Here is an 18,302-nt window from a genome sequence, read left to right as displayed (position 1 = left end):
TTCACCCCTTCAATCCAATACTTCTATATTCCGTTTCTGTTACCATCAGATGAATTTACTCTCATACTGAAAGGGTTAAGGAATTCTACATTTAAAGCCTCCAGTGCAAAAAGTTTCATAATGCAATATCAAATTGTTTGGAGATAATGTGCATAAAATGAAAAAATGTCATCAGACTGACGGGGTTTAATAACAAATTGATATTTTACATACACTGTACTATAGCACTACCTTAGCTATTCATTTTGCATACTACACCTTAACACCCAATTCTACCGTAATATACAAAGGGTATTTAAGTGTAGTGGAGAATAAATCGCTAAGGAAAAGGTGTTAGAAAAATCCCAAAGAAAAAAAAGAAAAAGAAAAAAAAAAAAAGGATATAAATAACACAAAAGCCAAACATAAAATGTACAAAGTAAACTGCTCAGAAAATGCTCCTAGAGAACCTTCTAACTTCATGAAAATTTGGGTCAAGAAAACACACAACTCTCCTAGCTATTCACAGAAACAGAAAATGACAAATACATGCAGATAGTTAGGCCTGTGAGGTGCATCCAGTCTGGTTCATTTCACTAGGAATGCTCCTAATATGTTTCCTTTTTTCATGGTTTCTATATCTTACATTACCCCATCATTTGGTTGGAAAAAAAAAAAAAAAGTCAGAGTACTGATAAATGATGATGTGCTGGTTGATGTTGTTTAGCAACCTCGGTCTGTCTGGTCAAGTACTCTCATCAACCACAAGCAAGCAATCATCCCTCCAGGGCCATCTTTTGCAGTGACCCAGTGTTCTCTTGCACTAGACAGTGCTTCACTACAGTAAGGCACAGGAAAGCATGTGATCTGATTCCTGGATAAATGATGCAGTTGCATCTCTCCACTCAGTTCACAGGGCACCAATGTAGATGCGTCACCCTGTTAGTTAGTTATATGGTTATCTTCCAGCAATCTAAATAGTTTCCTGGGGTTCCTTACAGTTGACCATTAGGCCTGTCCCTCAGTGTAGAGTCATTTGAACTGGAAAGATGAGTAATAAAAAGGAACAAAAAGAAAGGGAGTAATGGGACATGAGGAGGACTGACATAGATTAAGAATATTAAAGGTGAAGGAAGAAGCATGCAGCACTACAGCAAGTGAAAGGATGATGGCTGCCACCACCTACCATCTGAGGTGCTTGTAAAACACTCAAATCAGTAGGCTTTTATTTCAGGAAAAATAAATTACATTCCTATAATGGGATTTCAGAATAACAAATATCATGTAATAACTCTCATGCTGACGGTCATTCAGTGCTGGTGATGAGTAAAGAAATATTAGCTCCTTAACAACCTAAAATAAAGAGTACAGTTTATTTTACTGTATGACGTATACAATCACTGTTAGCAGAAGACACTGAACAAGTATTCTAGAGACAGCTTAATGAGAAAAAATACTGAAGCTTATATCTGCGTTAAACATTTTTTGTTACGTAGTTTCTAGCTACGCAAGCTGGTCACTACAACACATACACACATTGCATGCACACAAAAAAACATACAAACATAGTCATAAATATGTATGTTAATAATACCTGTATTACTGTTTCTGATTTTTCATATCATTGAAAAGGAACATCTATATAATTTAGTGCTACAGAACTGCAATACTAATCACTTACCATGTACATGGATCCCCCTTAAATTCCTCTGAGAGGAAGACATTGCAGAAATGTACAATCATGGCCCCAAGGCCCTGTTTGGAGGTGTCGTAAAACCACACTAGCCATGATCGCCGGTGTTTTTTGGGCTCACAGAATCTCTTCACTGAGAAATAAATATTCATGACGTATTAAGAATATTATCATTTACAGCTACAGTGTTCCATACATATTATAAATCAACAACAAATATTCATTATCATAACACAAATTCAAATCCCTCTGGCGTTATACAGTAAAACTTCAATAAGTCAGCCCTGCACAAGGAAGAATTTCCGGTAACTCTAACTCAGACTGACGCTAAAGACTTTACCAATCTCAGAAAAGCTGAAAATTCTTGTCCGGATATGAAATGAACCTGCAGCGCTTGGTGTTCATCACGTAGATGCCCAGTCTTTCGTAGCTTCAGCCCCATTCCTCCACTGACCAGTATTTCCGTTTGTTTTTTTCTAGACTTAAGTCTGATTAGCTTTTGAACGAGAGAGTGAGTGAATTTCCTTTGTTATCTGAATTCATGAGTCCCTCTGTGACCATGAATTCCCTTTTCGAATTCATTCTGAGATTCATATAACGTAAATTTATTTTATTGTAATCAATAAATTTACAGTTCTTTTATTGAGCTTAACGTAATTAGAATCGTTTTTTTTTCCCTCCACATTAAGCTTACTTTAGTTACAGCTCCTAGTTTGCACAAACTCCTTACATTATTCATAACTGGTATTTAAGCCAGTTCTTGTTTATCAAACCTAAATCCGTTGTGCCAGACAGGAGTTAAGCACCGGCAAGAACCTGTCCATTATTATTAGTACATTAGTTATTGTCAGGGGTGGAGTCACTTTCTCAAGAGGCTAACAGTACAAACAATCAGCATTCGTGAGCGATTAGTCTCTACTGTGTACTGCTGAGAAAGTTTATAAAATTCTTGTCCTTAAAGAATCGGCGAAGTAAGCCGGTGTAAAGTAAAACTTACTACTTGATTTTTACAAGTCAATTCCTTGTCTCTACTTTTGAGCAATATCAAGCATTTTTAATTCTTAAATTCACATCCCCTCATGACATATATATATATATATATATATATATATATATATACAATGCTCGACAAAAGTATTGCGCGCCTATGTCAAGGATACTTTTGGCGAAAAAAGAATCACCCTTTATGGGAGAAAAAATTTAGCCAGAAGTTTTGGGCGCTAACATGACGTCACGGCAGCCTGAGGCCTTATTGCGCGCTGGTTGGTTGGCGCCTCAGTTGCCTGGAGGCTGCATGAGAGAGGGGAACCCGGCCGCTCCTCCCTCTCTTGTTGCACCATTTTTTACCTAGTGAACCGCAGTGTTTTGGCTTTCGCTACTTTAATATGGCCCTTAACCATGAATTGTCTAGCGAAATTATATCACAGACCATTGTTCTAAAGGAGGCAGGCCACCCCACGAAGGAAATTAGTGATTTGGTTGGTGTGGCTCGGTCGACAGTGTGGAGGTGGTGTGCCCATTACCGAGTGGAAAATAGTGGTGACGTTCCTACAAAGAAACCACGGTCTGGTAGGCCCAGGAAAACTTCCCCAAGATCTGTTAATGTGCTCAAACGTGCAGTGGAGTCTAATCCTCGTCTGACTGCAAGGAGAATTAAGAAGAGCAACCCGGAAGTGTTTGGCGAGGTTTCAGTGCGCACTGTTTCTCAAAGAGTCTATGAACTTGGTTACACAAGCCACAGGCCTGTGAGAAAGCCTCTTCTTACACGTAACCAGCGACTTCGTAGGCTTGCCTTTGCTAACAAGTACCTTACCTGGGGTGAGGACCAATGGTTGTCAGTGTTGTGGTCTGATGAGGCAACATTTACCATTACCAGTAATATTCGAGGAGCGCGTGTGTACCGGCGCAGAGGTAGGGACCCGCTTGACCCCCGTTACGTGGAGAGCACAGTTAAACACCCTGATTCACTAATGGTATGGGGTTGTTTCTCTGGTAAGGGGTTGAGGAAGCTTGTTGTGCTTCCCAAGAACTGCAGAGTGAATCAGGATGTTTACCTGGAGCTGCTTTGTGATCATTTACCTGAGTCCTTCGAGCTCACAAGTGCACGAGTGTTTCAACAGGACGGTGCACCTGCACATAAAGCCAAATCTGTCACCAATTGGCTTCGTGACTGCGAGGTCTCCTTCATGAAAGACTGGCCAGGCAATAGCCCAGACATCAACCCGACAGAAAACCTCTGGTACCTCGTAAAGAAGAATCTCCAAGGGAAGGACGAGAGCTCTCTGCCTAAGCTGGAAGTAGCCACTCGTGAGTCCTGGGCAAGTATATCACCCCAGCACCTGAGGAACCTGGCCCTTTCATTTCCACGACGTCTCAGGTCTGCGAAGAGGCGCAAAGGAAACCCTACCAAGCATTATCGGTAATTATAATGCATTATTTACATGTTTTTTCCCACAACTGAAAGGTTTGTTTTGTTGAGGGGGCGCCGGGCACCCAATATTTCTGTCGAGCACTGTATGTGTGTGTGTGTATATATATATATATATATATATATATATATATATATATATATATCTATATATATATATATATATATATATATATATATATATATATATATATATATATATATATATAAATATATATATATATATATATATATATATATATATATATATATATATATATATCTATCATCATCATCATCATCAGCTGTTGAGGTCCACTGCAGGACCGGCCTATTCCTACCGCAGCAGGGATGATACAAGCCAATGTATCTCTACCCAGTGGCTTAGGCTGTCTGGTAGAGACTGTATGTAGGGTGAGAAGTGCTTGTAAGTGTATTAGTGTTGTAGTGGCTTTGGATGTGTGTGTAGTCTGTGAACCAAGTGTAATCGGCCTGCCTTAAGCCAATTGGGTGCAAGCATACTAATATGTGACACTGGTTCAACCACAGCACCCCTTATGTCCACCAAAGTAGCAAGTGGCTCGGTGAACGATTCCCAAAGTTTTTACAACTCTGGCGGGAGGCGAACCCTCGTCCACCAGTGTGCGAAACGCGCACACTACCACTGTACCACAGAGGCTCCTATATATATCTATCTATCTATCTATCAATCTATCTATCTATTGCCAGACGCCTCAATCCCGCTCAGGGTGGCCACAAACAAATCACCTCCACGTCGCCCTGTCCCCCGCCATTTCACTGCCCCGCTCCCAACTCACACCCCCCTCTCTCATATACCTCTCCACCCCATCCCTCCATCTCATCCTCGGCCTCCCCCTCCCTCTTTCCCCCTCCACCTCACTCACATACACTCTCTTCATCAGTTTTTCACCCTCCATCCTCTCCACATGGCCAAACCACCTCAGTGTATTCATCCTAATGCTTCCTATCACATCCACATCCACATCACAACGCTCCTTTATATCCTCATTTGTCAGCCTGTCACTTCATGTGACTCCACAGGCTCCTCTTAAATAACTCATTTCCACTGCTCTCACTCTTGACTTGTGTCCTTCCAGCAACGTCCAAGCTTCACTACCATACGTTAGAGTTGGTATCACAATACTGTCATGTAGTAACTTTTTCACTTCCATGCTCACTTTTGCAATAATTTCTGGTTAGTTGGAAAATCCAGTAAGTTGAACAACCCTACAGCCCTATATAGTTCAAATTATGAAGGGTTTACTGTAGTTATATAATAACACAGGCCTGGAAAATTAAGTCATTAAAAAATGAAAATATTTAGTCAATGTAATTTTTTTAAACATATACATAAAGGAAACAATACAGCATATTCCATGACTCACATATAACTTCTCCAGTATTTGTAACTTCTCAGTTTTTTTTTTGCTACCAAACCTCGTTTGGTGGACAGTCGTTTGTACATTTTTCTGGTGCGTCTTTATGAATCAGCTAGCAGTAGTCTGCCATTATACTGATATCCCAATGTCCCTGGTACCTTCTTTCCATGTCCTTGATATCCTGATGGAATCTTTCACCCTGTTCTTCACTCACCACTCCAAGATTTGGGGGGGAAAATTCCAACTCTGAATCCAAAAAGTGTTTGGGACTCATGTTGCATCTCAACTCCATAAACTTGACCAACAAATTTCTCACAATTTCTTTGTAATTTGGATCCTTATTGTTACCTGAAAATTTAGAAATTACTTCTCTGAATGATACCTAAGCCTCTCGTTCTAGGTCACTCATCGCACCATCAAATTCTACATCAGAAATCAGTTTTCTAATATCTGGACCAGTAAATACACCCTCCTTCAATTTAGCTTCTCACAAACCTAAACTTTTGCCACAAATACATAAAACAGGCTCAATCTTTTGATAAGGCTTTGACAAATTGCTCCATTAATGCAAGCCTGATATGAAGCAGTGGCAGCAGCACTTTAACTGGATTCACCAAGCTAGGTCTGATGATGTTTTTGGCATCAAGCTGTAGATTTTTTCTATTTGGTCACTCCTTCTGAGCCCTATGTAAATCTTTGGCTTTGTTGTCCTACTCACAGAAAAAAAAATGGGAATTATATACGCCCTGACTGCCGACCCAGCAAGATACACAGAACTTTCAGGTCCCCACATATGAATCAATGGTGTTCAATGTAGCTGACTTTCTTGAGAAGATTTGACAAATTTTGGTACATTTCTTTTAAATACCAGATAATCTTGATCATAATGCCTATCTCTTGGATCTACTCCTGCAAATAATCCAGATCGATACAGGATAGAAGTACTGTCACCACTTGGCTCCTCTGACCACAATCTCATCAAAGCGTCATTAATTGCCTCCCCCCAAATTCTTTCTGAATCTGTCAGGGTGACCCAATGTCACTTTGATAGGGCAGACTGGGATGGATTCAGAATTCATTTTGTTGACATTCCATGGCAGTCTTTCTTCTCTAATGACATCAATTCTACCCATGTCCCACATTAATGACTCAATACAGACTGGTATGGAATTGTTCATAGTAAGTCAACAGTTCACTAAAAGATCTGATTCCCTAAAATGGTTTGATAGCAACAGTGCCAGAGCAATGGCCCAAAATTCATTAGCATATAACTCTTACTTAAAATAAAAAACATTTGCATCACTCTGTGAATTTAATATTGCTAGAAACCTTGCAAAAGCTGCTAAATCAAACTTTCTTCACAACCAAGCATCTAAACTGCTAAACATTCCTAATGACAACAGAATATTCTGGTCAACACCCAACTCCTTCAATAATAACTTTAACAAGCCATCACCCATTCCCCCACTAAAATCTTCAGATGGTAACATTACAAATGACCTGTGTGGTAAAGCGAATATCCTTGCCAGTACATTTGCCTGAAAATCGACATCAGAGGAAGTCAGCCAGAACATCCCAGTACTAGAGCCTGACTTGCCTGAAATTGCTCCACTTGAAATACAGACTAGATATGTAATATCCATCCTAGACAATTTACAAACCAACAATACTCCTGGCCCAGATGGAATTCCTCCAATTGTTTTGAAAAAGTGCTCCCCAGAACTTGCTTCTGTTCTAGCTACATTTTTCAGACTATGCATACATACTTCATCATTCTCTAATTCTTGGAAAGAGGCCAATACCCACAAAATTCCAAAGAAAGGAAGTTCCTCTGACTCCACTGATTACAGACTAATAGCTATCATGTATTCTCTTGGTAAAGTATTTGAAATTGTAATGAATAAGCACATAATTAATTAGTGATAGACAGTATGGTTTTCACCACGAAAGATCCACCCTTGATATACTCAATCTCCTGAGTCACACTACCCATCAATCGACTGACCAACATGGAGAAACTTATGCAGTGGCCCTTGATACTGTGTCACCATTCCCTGCTATCCAAACTCCCTTGCTATTTTTTTAATGTCTTTTGTTACTGTGATTTCCTCATATCTCAGCGACAGAAAGACAATGGTAAAAGTAGATGATGTGTATTCCAATTTCCACCAATTAACAATGGTGTGCCACAAGGCTCAGTTCTGGCCCCAACCCTATTCCTCATCATTCATTCATTGTCAGACGCCATGTATCCCAAACGGGGTGGCCAACGGCTTAGAGTTAATTGTTTTACAGGGAGGGGCACTAATCCTCCACCAACCCCACTTGACACGTAGGGATGCCAACAGCATCTGGTGTTCCCAGGTGGTCACCCATCCAAGTACTAACCAGACCCAATGTTGCTTAACTTCGCTGATCGGACGGGAAGCGGTGTACTCAACGTGGCATTCCTAATTTATATTAATGATTTCTAATCCATCCATCATCCATCATCTAATCCTACATTGCCCCATGAGGAGTGTAGGAGCCTGGGGCTATGAAAGTTGGTCCTGGCACTTAAGATGAGAGAGACCAGCCTCACTCATCCCTGAGTGGCATTATGTGAGCAATAAACCCCAACCACCCCTTGGATATAAACCTTCACTGGCCCAATCTGATTGGAGCACCTTTATTACCCACTAAACCACCAGGAGCCAAAGTTTGGTTATATGGTTACCACCCAATGTAGTAAATCTATCACCCATAATCCCATCCATTCATATGAAGACGACTCAACAGTTCATTCCAACTTAACCACCCATTCAAAAAGTTTAATACCTCTAACTCACAACTCAGTACAACCATCTCAACAAATCAAGACTTATCTAGGATCATTGAATGAGGACAAATTAAGCTTGTCTCATTTAATACTAGTAAAACCAAATATATACAGTATACTAATACAGTAATCCCTCATTTATCCGGATGTGCAGTATCAGGACCTGTTCATTATCTGGATACTGGACCTAGGCTCTATTAAACCATTATCCGAGTTTACTTGCTATTATCCGGACATATAAGTCCCCGAGAACTTCGGCCAGCCAGATAACATGTTCAAACATTTGGTATCGTGGCCACTGGGCTCGAGCCGTGAATGGGAAGTAGGCCGTAACTCATAACCAGAGCTAAAATGTCCATCCACCTCTGTACTGAATGGTCAAAGTCACGTGTTGGTCTGGTCACCCCCAACAAACCTCCAGCACCCAAGTACAGTAATACAACTGTAACCCACATGCGGGACCAAAATGTCCGTATGCATCCCCACCAAATGTCCAAAGTCGTGCAACCACCGGACCGTCTCTCCCAACTGCCACCACATGCCACGAGCACATGTTTGGTGACAGCGGCCATTCGCCTCTCTACCGAATGTCCAAAGTTGCCTGGTCACCGATAGTTTTGTTTCCAAATGGTGGCCACCACACATCTAACAGACCAAGCCACAAGTAAATGTATGGTAAAAGCACCCATCCTCAGGACTGAAGGCTGAAAATCCTGCCCATAGCCTTGCTTCTCCCCCACCTCTCCTGTCCCTCCTCAATACCCACCCAGCTCCCCTCTCACTCCCTCAGTCCCTCCCCTCCTTCGCTCTGAAAGCACTGACTCGGGAGTTTTTTAATTTTGGGGGGTTTTATTTGAATACTATTAGTCATATTGAAATTAATAAGTGACCAGGAGAAAGATCATGAAATTCTGCATCTAGACATGTACTTAACTCTTGGAAGGTGCTGGCAAAATTTTGCACTAGGATGGTGGGAAGATATATGAGAGTAAGTTTTACTCCTGAACACTACAGTGGGGCACCAATTTTCGCGCCTAATTGGGTCCAAAAATAATGCGCGAAAGTGGAATTAGCGAAAATTGGGGCACTGTCTTTATGGTAAAAAGGCTAATTGGTTCCCGGTTATCCTAAAGTAATATCAGATTTTCATTTTCACTTGCAATACAGTACATCAAATCACTATTGTACATTGCATTGTGAGATACAAACAATAAAAACTGTACCTACAGTACACATTATATGAGGAGAAACATACCACAGAGACCAGGTTGAGGTGTTTAATGGATGTTGGGGGTAAGTATCCGAGCCTTTCCTCCCGACTTTGAATGTCCCGGCCACTTTTATCACCACCACTGCCTCCCGGCCCTCCCCCCACACCACCAGGCTCTCCCCCCACACCACCAGGCCCTTTCCCCACACTACCAGGTATAGTAGAGGCCACTGAACCGTGAGAATCCAACACAATGGAGCTAGCACGCTCGTACACAATGGCGGGAATGGGTGGACAGAGTGTTGACATGACGTCATTCAAGATGGCGGTGGGTTGCGGGCGGCCGGTGCAGGAAATTTAAAGTTCAAAATATCGTCCCAAACCCAAAATTTGTGTGCGAAAATCGATTTTTTTCAAGCGAAAGTGGAAGTTAGGGAATATTTGGTGCATGCCACGAAAGTGAATTCCGCGAATCCTGCTGTAGCGAAAGTTGGTGCCCCACTGTACAGTATCTATTTTCACTGAATTTCTGTACTCTTATTCATCAGTTTTCTGTTTTTATTAGTTTATCTTGTAGTATAAACACCAATGAAGATGGTACACAATTTATACCAATTTAACCAATTTCCGGTGGCATGTTTGGCTGTGAAATTTTTTTGTGGCCTGAGATCTGCTATCACTGGTGTCAGGTAACTGATTTTTCAACCATCATGAGGTTTGCTGTGGATGTTTGTTGTTATTGCTTTGTTTCCTTGTTTAGCATTAATATGGATAATTCTATGTGAGTTTTGACGTCTAAATATGGCTTGACCTGAAAAGTGCCCATATTATGAGGGGTACTGTACATACAGTAATGTATAGGTTGGGTGTTTTTTTGGTTATCAATGTTTTTTTTTTTTTTTAATGGTTTTCTTGGTGTTTAACATTACTTTGGATATTACTATGTGTGTTTTGATGTCTAAATATGGCAGATTGACCTGAAAACAGTGCCAAAATTAGGAGTACAGTGCTCTACATACAGTAGTGTACAGGTACGGTGTTTTTTAGTTTTCATTTTTTTTTTCCCCATGGTTTTCTTGGTGTTTAGCAGTACTTTGGATATTCCTATGCGAGTTTTGATGTCTAAATATGGCAGACTGACCTGAAAATAGTGCCTAAATTAGGAGGGGTACTGTATGTAGTGTACAGGTATGGTGTTTTTTGTTCAATGTTTTTTTTTTTTTTTCTGGTTTTCTTGGTGTTTAACATTACCTTGGATATTCCTATGTATTTTGCATTAATATAGCATAATCATGTCTCCTCTTTTCCTCCACTCTTGTAATGTTGGTAGGTTTCATTTTTCTAGTCTTTCATCATAGCTTAGATCCCATAAGCTTGGTGCCCATCTTGTACCTGCCCTTTGTACCTTTTCAATGTTATCTATGTGTTTCTTGAGATGTGGATTCCAAACTACTGATGCATAATCCACAGTTGGTAGGGGGGTTTTCAAGAATACTCCCCCAGTATCCCTGCTTGTCGTAAAAGGCGACTAAAAGGGTTGGCGGAGGGTTAGTGCCCCTCCCCGGAAAACAACTAACTAAAAAAACAAACAAGAAGCCTCGGACAAGGACTGACCAAACGTTGACGACCCAGGACCGGACAAAGGACTTGGTAATGAGTACATGGAATGTAAGAGGAGCGAATGATGAGGTGAAAGAGAGAGAGATTGTCCAGGTGCTTGAGGATGCGAAAGTGGATGTATGTGGAATAACTGAAACAAAATGGAGAGGAGAAAGTGTGAGAGAATGGGAGTATGGATGGGGTATATGTGCAGGAGTAGATGAGAATGAGAGGGCAAAGGAAGGAGTGTGTATAGTTGTGAGTAAAAGATGGAAGAAGAGCATAAGACAGTATGGATCAGTTGGGTCAAGGATTGTGTGGGTAAAGTTGAAAGTTGGAATACAAATGTGGGCGATTGTGTGTGTGTATGCGCCAACGCAAGATCGTGCTAGAAGAGTGAGAGAAGAGTTCTGGACAAATGTGGAAGTGTGCATGGAAAAGTTTGGAAGGAATGAGAGAGTGTTTTTGATCGGTGATATGAATGGTAAAGTTGGTAATGTGAAGGTGGATGGAATAGTTGGTGAGTGGGGTGTGCCTGCTGAGATAGATGAGAATGGGAGTGCGTTAGTGGACATCTGTGCTGGGAGGGGGTTGGTAATAGCCAATACCCTCTTCAGGCATAAAATGATCCACAGGTATACATGGCGAGTGATGAGAAGGGTGGGTGGTGAACTGAATGAAAGGAAGGCAATGATTGATTATGTGTGTGTGGATGAAAGGATGCGAAGATGTATATTGGATGCAAGAGTTTATAGAGGTTGGGAGAGTGGCCTTTCTGACCACTACTTGGTGGTGGCCAGAATTAGGATGCAAGTAAGATGGAGGAATAGAAGAAGGGAAAGACGAGAGGAAGGAGTAGTTGCAAGGAGAGTGGAAAGGTTACAAGAGGATGAGAAAAAGGCAGAGTATAAGAGAGAAGTGGAGGAACGATTGGGCAAATATGAATTGGAGCAGATGGGAGACGTGGAAGGTGTGTGTAAGATATTTACAGAAGAAATATGTGCAGCATGTGATGTCGTGTGTGGAAGGAAGAGAAGACGGAGGGGGGTGCAAGGAACAGCGTGGTGGACTGAAGAGGTGAAACAGGCTGTGGCACAAAAGAAGAAAGCATACAATGAATGGATGAGAAATAGGGGCGTGGAAGAAGTTGAGAGGCAGAAGAGAGAGTTATATGTGGAAAGGAAGAGAGAGGTGAAAAGATTAGTAAGAGAGAGTAAGAAGAGAGTGGATCAGGAATTTGGAAGGAATTTGAGTGTAAAGTGGAGGGACTGTAAGAAAATGTTCTGGAGAGAAGTGAAAAGAGTAAGACAGGGTGGAAGTGAAGTTAGCAGGGGAGTGAAAGATAAACATGGTAGATTATTAGTGGAGAAGGGAGAAAAAGTGAGCAGATGGAGAGAACACTTCAAGGAATTGTTGAACGTAGAGGATGGAAGTAATGCGAGTATAAGTGGCTGGGGAATGGCTGGGAGAAGGAGGGAGGTGAGAAGACAGGTAGAAATCAGTAGGATAGAGGTTGTGGAAGCAATGAAGAAAGTTAAATCGGGAAAGCCCCAGGAATTGATGGAGTGTGTGGTGAAATGCTGAAGCATGGGGGAGAGATAGTAGTAGAATGGATGTGGAAGATGTGCAGATTGGCCTGGGAGGAAGGTAGATCCCGGAGGATTGGAAGTCAGGTATAATTATTCCCTTGTACAAAGGAAAAGGGGAAAAAGAAGTGTGTGGTAATCATAGGGGCATTTGTCTTCTTAGTATAATAGGAAAAGTGTATGGTAGGATACTTATAGACAGAGTTAGAGAAAGAACAGAGAAATTAGTTGGAGAAGAACAGGGAGGCTTTAGGAAGGGAAGAGGTTGTGTAGATCAGATATTCATTCTTAGATCTTTAGTGGAAAAGTTTCTAGAGAAGGGAAAGAAGTTGTATGCGGCTTTCATGGATTTGGAAAAAGCATATGACAGGGTGGATAGACAAGGATTGTGGAAAGTGTTAAGAATATATGGAGTAGATGGGAAGTTGTTGAATGCTGTGAAGAGTATGTATGATGGTGCTAAGGCTGCAGTGCGTGTGGATGGTGAACTAAGTGAATTTTTCTCTTTGAAAGTTGGTTTGAAACAGGGATGTGTCATGTCTCCATGGTTGTTCAATCTGTACATGGATGGGGTAATAAAAGAGGTACAAGGTAGGGTAGTGGATGTTGGAGTGGCCCTGGTGAGAGAGGATAGTGTTTGGAAACTCCCTGTACTGTTGTTTGCAGATGATACTGTGTTGTTGAGTGAAGGGGAGCTGCAAGGCTTGGTGGATGAGTTTGAGAGAGTGTGTAAGAAACGGAACCTAAAGGTGAATGTAGGGAAGAGTAAAGTGATGGTCTTTGAGAGAGGTGAAGTCAGTGAATGTATAGCGAGGTTGGATGGTGAGGAATTGGAAAATGTGAGTACGTTTTAGTATTTGGGTAGTGTGATGAGTAAGGATGGAGGTTTGAGGGTGAAGTGCGGGCAAGGGTACAGCAGGGAAGAAAGGTTGCTGGTTCCTTGAAAGCAGTGATAAGCAACAGGGAAGTGACCATGGAAGTAAACCAGTTACTACATGACAGTATTGTGATACCAACTCTAACGTACGGAAGTGAAGCTTGGACGTTGTTGGAAGGACACAAGTCAAGAGTGAGAGCAGTGGAAATGAGTTATTTAAGAGGAGCTTGTGGAGTCACGTGGAGAGACAGGCTGACGAATGAGGATATAAAGGAGCGTTGTGGTGTTGATGTGGATGTGATAGGAAGCGTTGTGAGGAACACACTGAGGTGGTTTGGCCATGTGGAGAGGATGGAGGGTGAAAGACTGACGAAGAGAGTGTATGTGAGCGAGGTGGAGGGTGGAAGAGGGAGGGGGAGACCGAGGATGAGATGGAGGGATGGGGTAGAGAGGTATATGAGAGAGGGGGGTGTGAGTTGGGAGCAGGGTAGTGAAATGGCGGGGGACAGGGCGACTTGGAGGCGATTTGTTTGTGGCCACCCCAAACGGGATTGAGGCGTCTGGCGATAGATAGATAGAGATAGATGTGAATGTTACTCTAATATTTGCAAGCAGTGTGCACATGTTTTGTACTTTCTCAATGATGTAGTTTGCTGGAGACAGACTGTTATTGATAATCACTCCTAGGTCCTTCTCTTTTTCTGATATATGTAGTACTGAGCTTCCTAGCTTATAATGCCATTCTGGCCTTTCTTCACTTTTACCAAATTTGATTGTGGCATTTGTCCACAATGAATTCCATTTATTGCACCATTCATGACACTTATGTAATTCTTCTTGTAGCTCTCTGCATGAGTCTGTGTTTGTAATTCTCCTTTGTACTTTTGCATTATCAGCAAATATATTTAGTTAGCTTCCACTTCCAATGTTGCAGTCAATGTCATTTATTTATACTAAAAACATAATCGGACCAGCACTAAGCCCTGTAGGACTCGAATGGTAGTCACTTCTCTCCAAGATGAGTAATTTCCCTTTCGTACTGTTCTCATTCCCCTTTTACTGAGAAAATCTTGCATCCAACAATACAGATTACCTTGGATTCCTCCTTGATGGTAGTTTCCATAAATGTCTTTGGTGTGGTACTTCGTCAATGCTTTCTTGAAATCCAAATAGATACTGTCTACTCATCCCTCTCTTTTCTGTACTGTTTCTGCAATTCTATCATAGCAGATTAACAGATTAAAACACATACACATGATTTTTCCCATCTGAGATCGAGCTATCTTTCTGTTATTATACAAGGTGTCTGAAAATTATCTGTACAATTTCTGTCTGTTATTAAAAGTCAACTAAGAAGTGTAGAAATTCCAGTGTTGTCCAATTTTAACAAGAGAAACTTACAGTATAAGTCCTCTCATTCAGCATCTGGTCTAATGGTATTTCCGGTCTTTCAGCAGTTTTCATAGTCCCATTACGAAAGTTCTCTGTTCTTTTGGTACACATGCTGAGCTGATCGCCACTCGCAACAAGGTCGCTCTAGGTACCCGTGTGCCCATAGTTGCCAATTTGGTGCTGTTGATACCAGATCTGGACTTTTCATAAAAATTTAGTGCCAATAAATACAGTACAACCCCAGAATTTGTACACGATTCATTCCTGGAGGCTGTACAAGTTGTGAATTATTCGAAAGCCCAAATCATTTTTATCCATAAGAAACAATGTATTTTGCATTAATCTGTTCATTAGTATGGATGAAACGGTAGATTTCGCCATACCATAATAAATGGCAAGATCGGACACACGAGTTCCACTTTCAAACTTTGCAATGTGTTGTTTTTTCAGCTCAATTGTTGTTCTCATTGCTCTTCTTTTAGCTCCAGCTGACTCACTAATCTACTTGGGGCCCAAGATTATGTACAATTTTCTAACAAAAATGCATAATCTATCACAAAGTTTAATGGAGCCTGTATGACTGATGAGTAGCTGGCGGAAGACAAAGCGGGACTGGCGGCCACGTGGCACCTACGATGCCATGTCTCTTAGTGCGAATAGCAGGATGCCGTACGAAAACTGGAGCGATTTTTGGATGAAAAAGCTGTACGAAAACCGAGTTGTACGAGTAGAGAGGCATATGAATTCCGGGGTTCCACTGTCCTGTACTGTATTAGATATTCATCTATATCTAACGCATTTTGAAGTCCAATTTAGCATGAAAATTTGAGCAGTTCACCTATAGCTTAGTGTGTTTTAAAGTTGTGCTTAGTGCTTTTGATGATTTCTGCTTGCCAGCACTGCATGTGATGCAGACTATCATGACTTGTGAGTGTCTGGCTTTGTGGGCTGGAGCTTTCGAAAGTTTGGAAACTTTGTCGTGCCATTTTACAGGGTATATATGTAAATACACCTAGGTTAAGGTAAGTTCATGTGTAATATATCATTAAATATACTGAATATAAGTTGCTTATATTCAGTGCTTAGGATTAACCAATAATACTGTACTGTAATTGCTAGACACTGTGATTACGTTTGGGTGACTGAACATGATTGCCACAAACTTTTTGCGAGGTTTTCCCGGTCATCCGGCACTTTCTGCTCTTTTTTGGTCCTGAAGATGCCAAATGAGAGGACTTTTACTGTATTAAACTGTACAGCATTATAAATACTCGTACATGTAGTGGTTAAGGTAGTGCAAAATACAATGTTGTACTTACATATCAAGAGTGTAAATGCCAGTGTAGCCAGAAGTGCTTGAACAAACCAGCCATAGCTGTCAGTAAGTGCATCCTTCCCACAAATACTTGCATTATCACTAGTGTTGGTACTGACACTGAGCATATTGCAACTCTTGTTAGATCAAGCTTCTTCACCTCCAGGTATTCTTAGTATTGTTCTCTCGAGCAACTCTGCCTGAATGTAAGCATGGAATTCACCTGTAAACAAAAAGCAAAAAATTCACTGAAAAGTATTCTCCTACAATTCATAGAACACTTTTCTAATTTAAAACAAATAAATTAACTAATCAAAGTACATCCTGAACTCTTAATCCCTGGATTGCAAGACATCCTTCCTTACAGAAGAAAATCATCTGAAGGTAGTATATAATGAAGACATTTCTCAGTGAAGATGTTAACACTATCCTGTGCAGGCCTCTGGACATCCATAAAAATGAACTGTTAACCACTGGCGCATTAATATATATACAGCAAGCCATCCTTGCCCAAACACTGCACTTAATTTGTTACACTGATCTTTACCATTCTCCATATCACCCCATGATTTGATATTGTACTCTGCACAGCCTAAATAAGCAAATGAAAAGACATTACAAGGATAAACTGTCACAGTAACCAAGTACTGTACCATACTGTTCAATAAAATATGTGTAACAATTATTCACCAAACACTATAAAGTAGTTTCATATGTTTCTTCCTTTCTCTACCATTAGTAGGTGACATGTTTACTTTAGCATACTGTATTCTAACTACAGTACCGTACTTACTGTGATAAATTATTCATATGTTAACCAGTATATCCTGTTCAACCTGCTGCAGATGCTATGCTTCTGTAAGTATATATTTATGACCTGACATGTACTTCGGGTGACTGAAGTCAAACATAACCCTGTACAGTATGGTCATCAGAAATAATCCCATATAACCCATATATTATTGACTGATTTTCAAATTATGATCCAGGTACTATGCTTCCATATATGTACGTAATTAAGACTGGATATAGTAACTGGGGAGTCACAAGTCACACATAATACCCCTGTACAATAACGGTATGGCCATTGGACTGAATATACCGTACCCCCAAGTAATCCAACTGTTATTGATTCTTATCTGAATAAAGTTGCAGATGCTATGCACCTTTAAAAGTGAAATTATGAATGGATTTGTACTTTGGAGAATTCAAGTCACACATGGGTAACTCTCACTGGCCACCTGACATTAACCTTTAAAAACCATGCTGAGTGTTATCTGTATTATATTGAAAGCACAGTACTGCGCAGCTGGAAGTATATAATTAGCATATTGGGACACAGTACATACTGTACTGGAGGGGGGGAGGGATATAAACTAAAGTCACAGAAGAGTAAACCTCTGTCGCAAAGCTGAAGGCAATCATAGAGGAAGGGGGATACTCTGCCAAACAGGTTCTCAACTTTGATGAAACAGGCCTGTCTTGGAAATGTATCTCCTGGATGATGCACATAAGCAGGGAAAATGATGTACACCAGGGTTTAATGCAGCCATGGACCACTGCACTCCCCTCCTTGGTGCAAATACAAAGGGGGATATGCATCTCAAACCATTTCTCATGTATCATTCCGAGAACCCTCAAATGCTGGCACAGTAGGTGAAAGAGAACCTTGGGGTTATTTGGAAGAGTAACTCCAGGGCATGACTGACCTCTGCACTCTTCCACTCTTACATGGCAGGATACAGTACCTGTCCCTCTGCCTTCATGACTATGCCAGCTAGGGAAATCTTGCTAACCATTTCCTCCTGCTGGTTGACAATGCTCCAAGCCACACTATGGACATGGAGGACTAGGTGGCTGATATCAAAGTGGCCTACTTGCCCCCCAACAGAACACTGCTGCTCCAGCCTATGAACCAGGGTGTCATTTCCACATTCAAGACCTACTACTTCCATCACACCTTGAAGCAATGGTTAAGGTGAGTGCTTCTGGGGCAAGTGATGCTATGCAGTGGTTCAGAATAATA

General features: G+C 41.1%; 1 protein-coding gene and 1 pseudogene across 1 annotated transcript in view; both read right to left on the bottom strand.

Moving 5' to 3' along the window:
- LOC145411351 (store-operated calcium entry regulator STIMATE-like) overlaps positions 1–16,404 on the bottom strand; it is a 38,861-nt gene extending 22,457 nt beyond the window's left edge. Inside the window, exons 1-2 of the mRNA XM_080281377.1 lie at positions 16,281–16,404; positions 1,661–1,805 (exon numbers count right to left, since the gene is read on the bottom strand). Coding sequence (XP_080137503.1) covers positions 1,661–1,805; positions 16,281–16,404 — 269 coding nt within the window. The remainder of the gene's footprint in view (positions 1–1,660; positions 1,806–16,280) is intronic.
- On the bottom strand, positions 7,819–7,937 carry LOC145411505 (5S ribosomal RNA; annotated as a pseudogene).
- Positions 16,405–18,302: the final 1,898 nt, after the last annotated feature.

The sequence above is a fragment of the Coenobita brevimanus genome, chromosome 89 (genome assembly GCF_032717465.1).
Source record: "Coenobita brevimanus isolate Jiangsu-jjx chromosome 89, ASM3271746v2, whole genome shotgun sequence".
NCBI lineage: Eukaryota > Metazoa > Arthropoda > Malacostraca > Decapoda > Coenobitidae > Coenobita > Coenobita brevimanus.
Note: the sequence above shows the minus strand (reverse complement) of the source record. Positions and strands in the feature narration are given on the sequence as shown.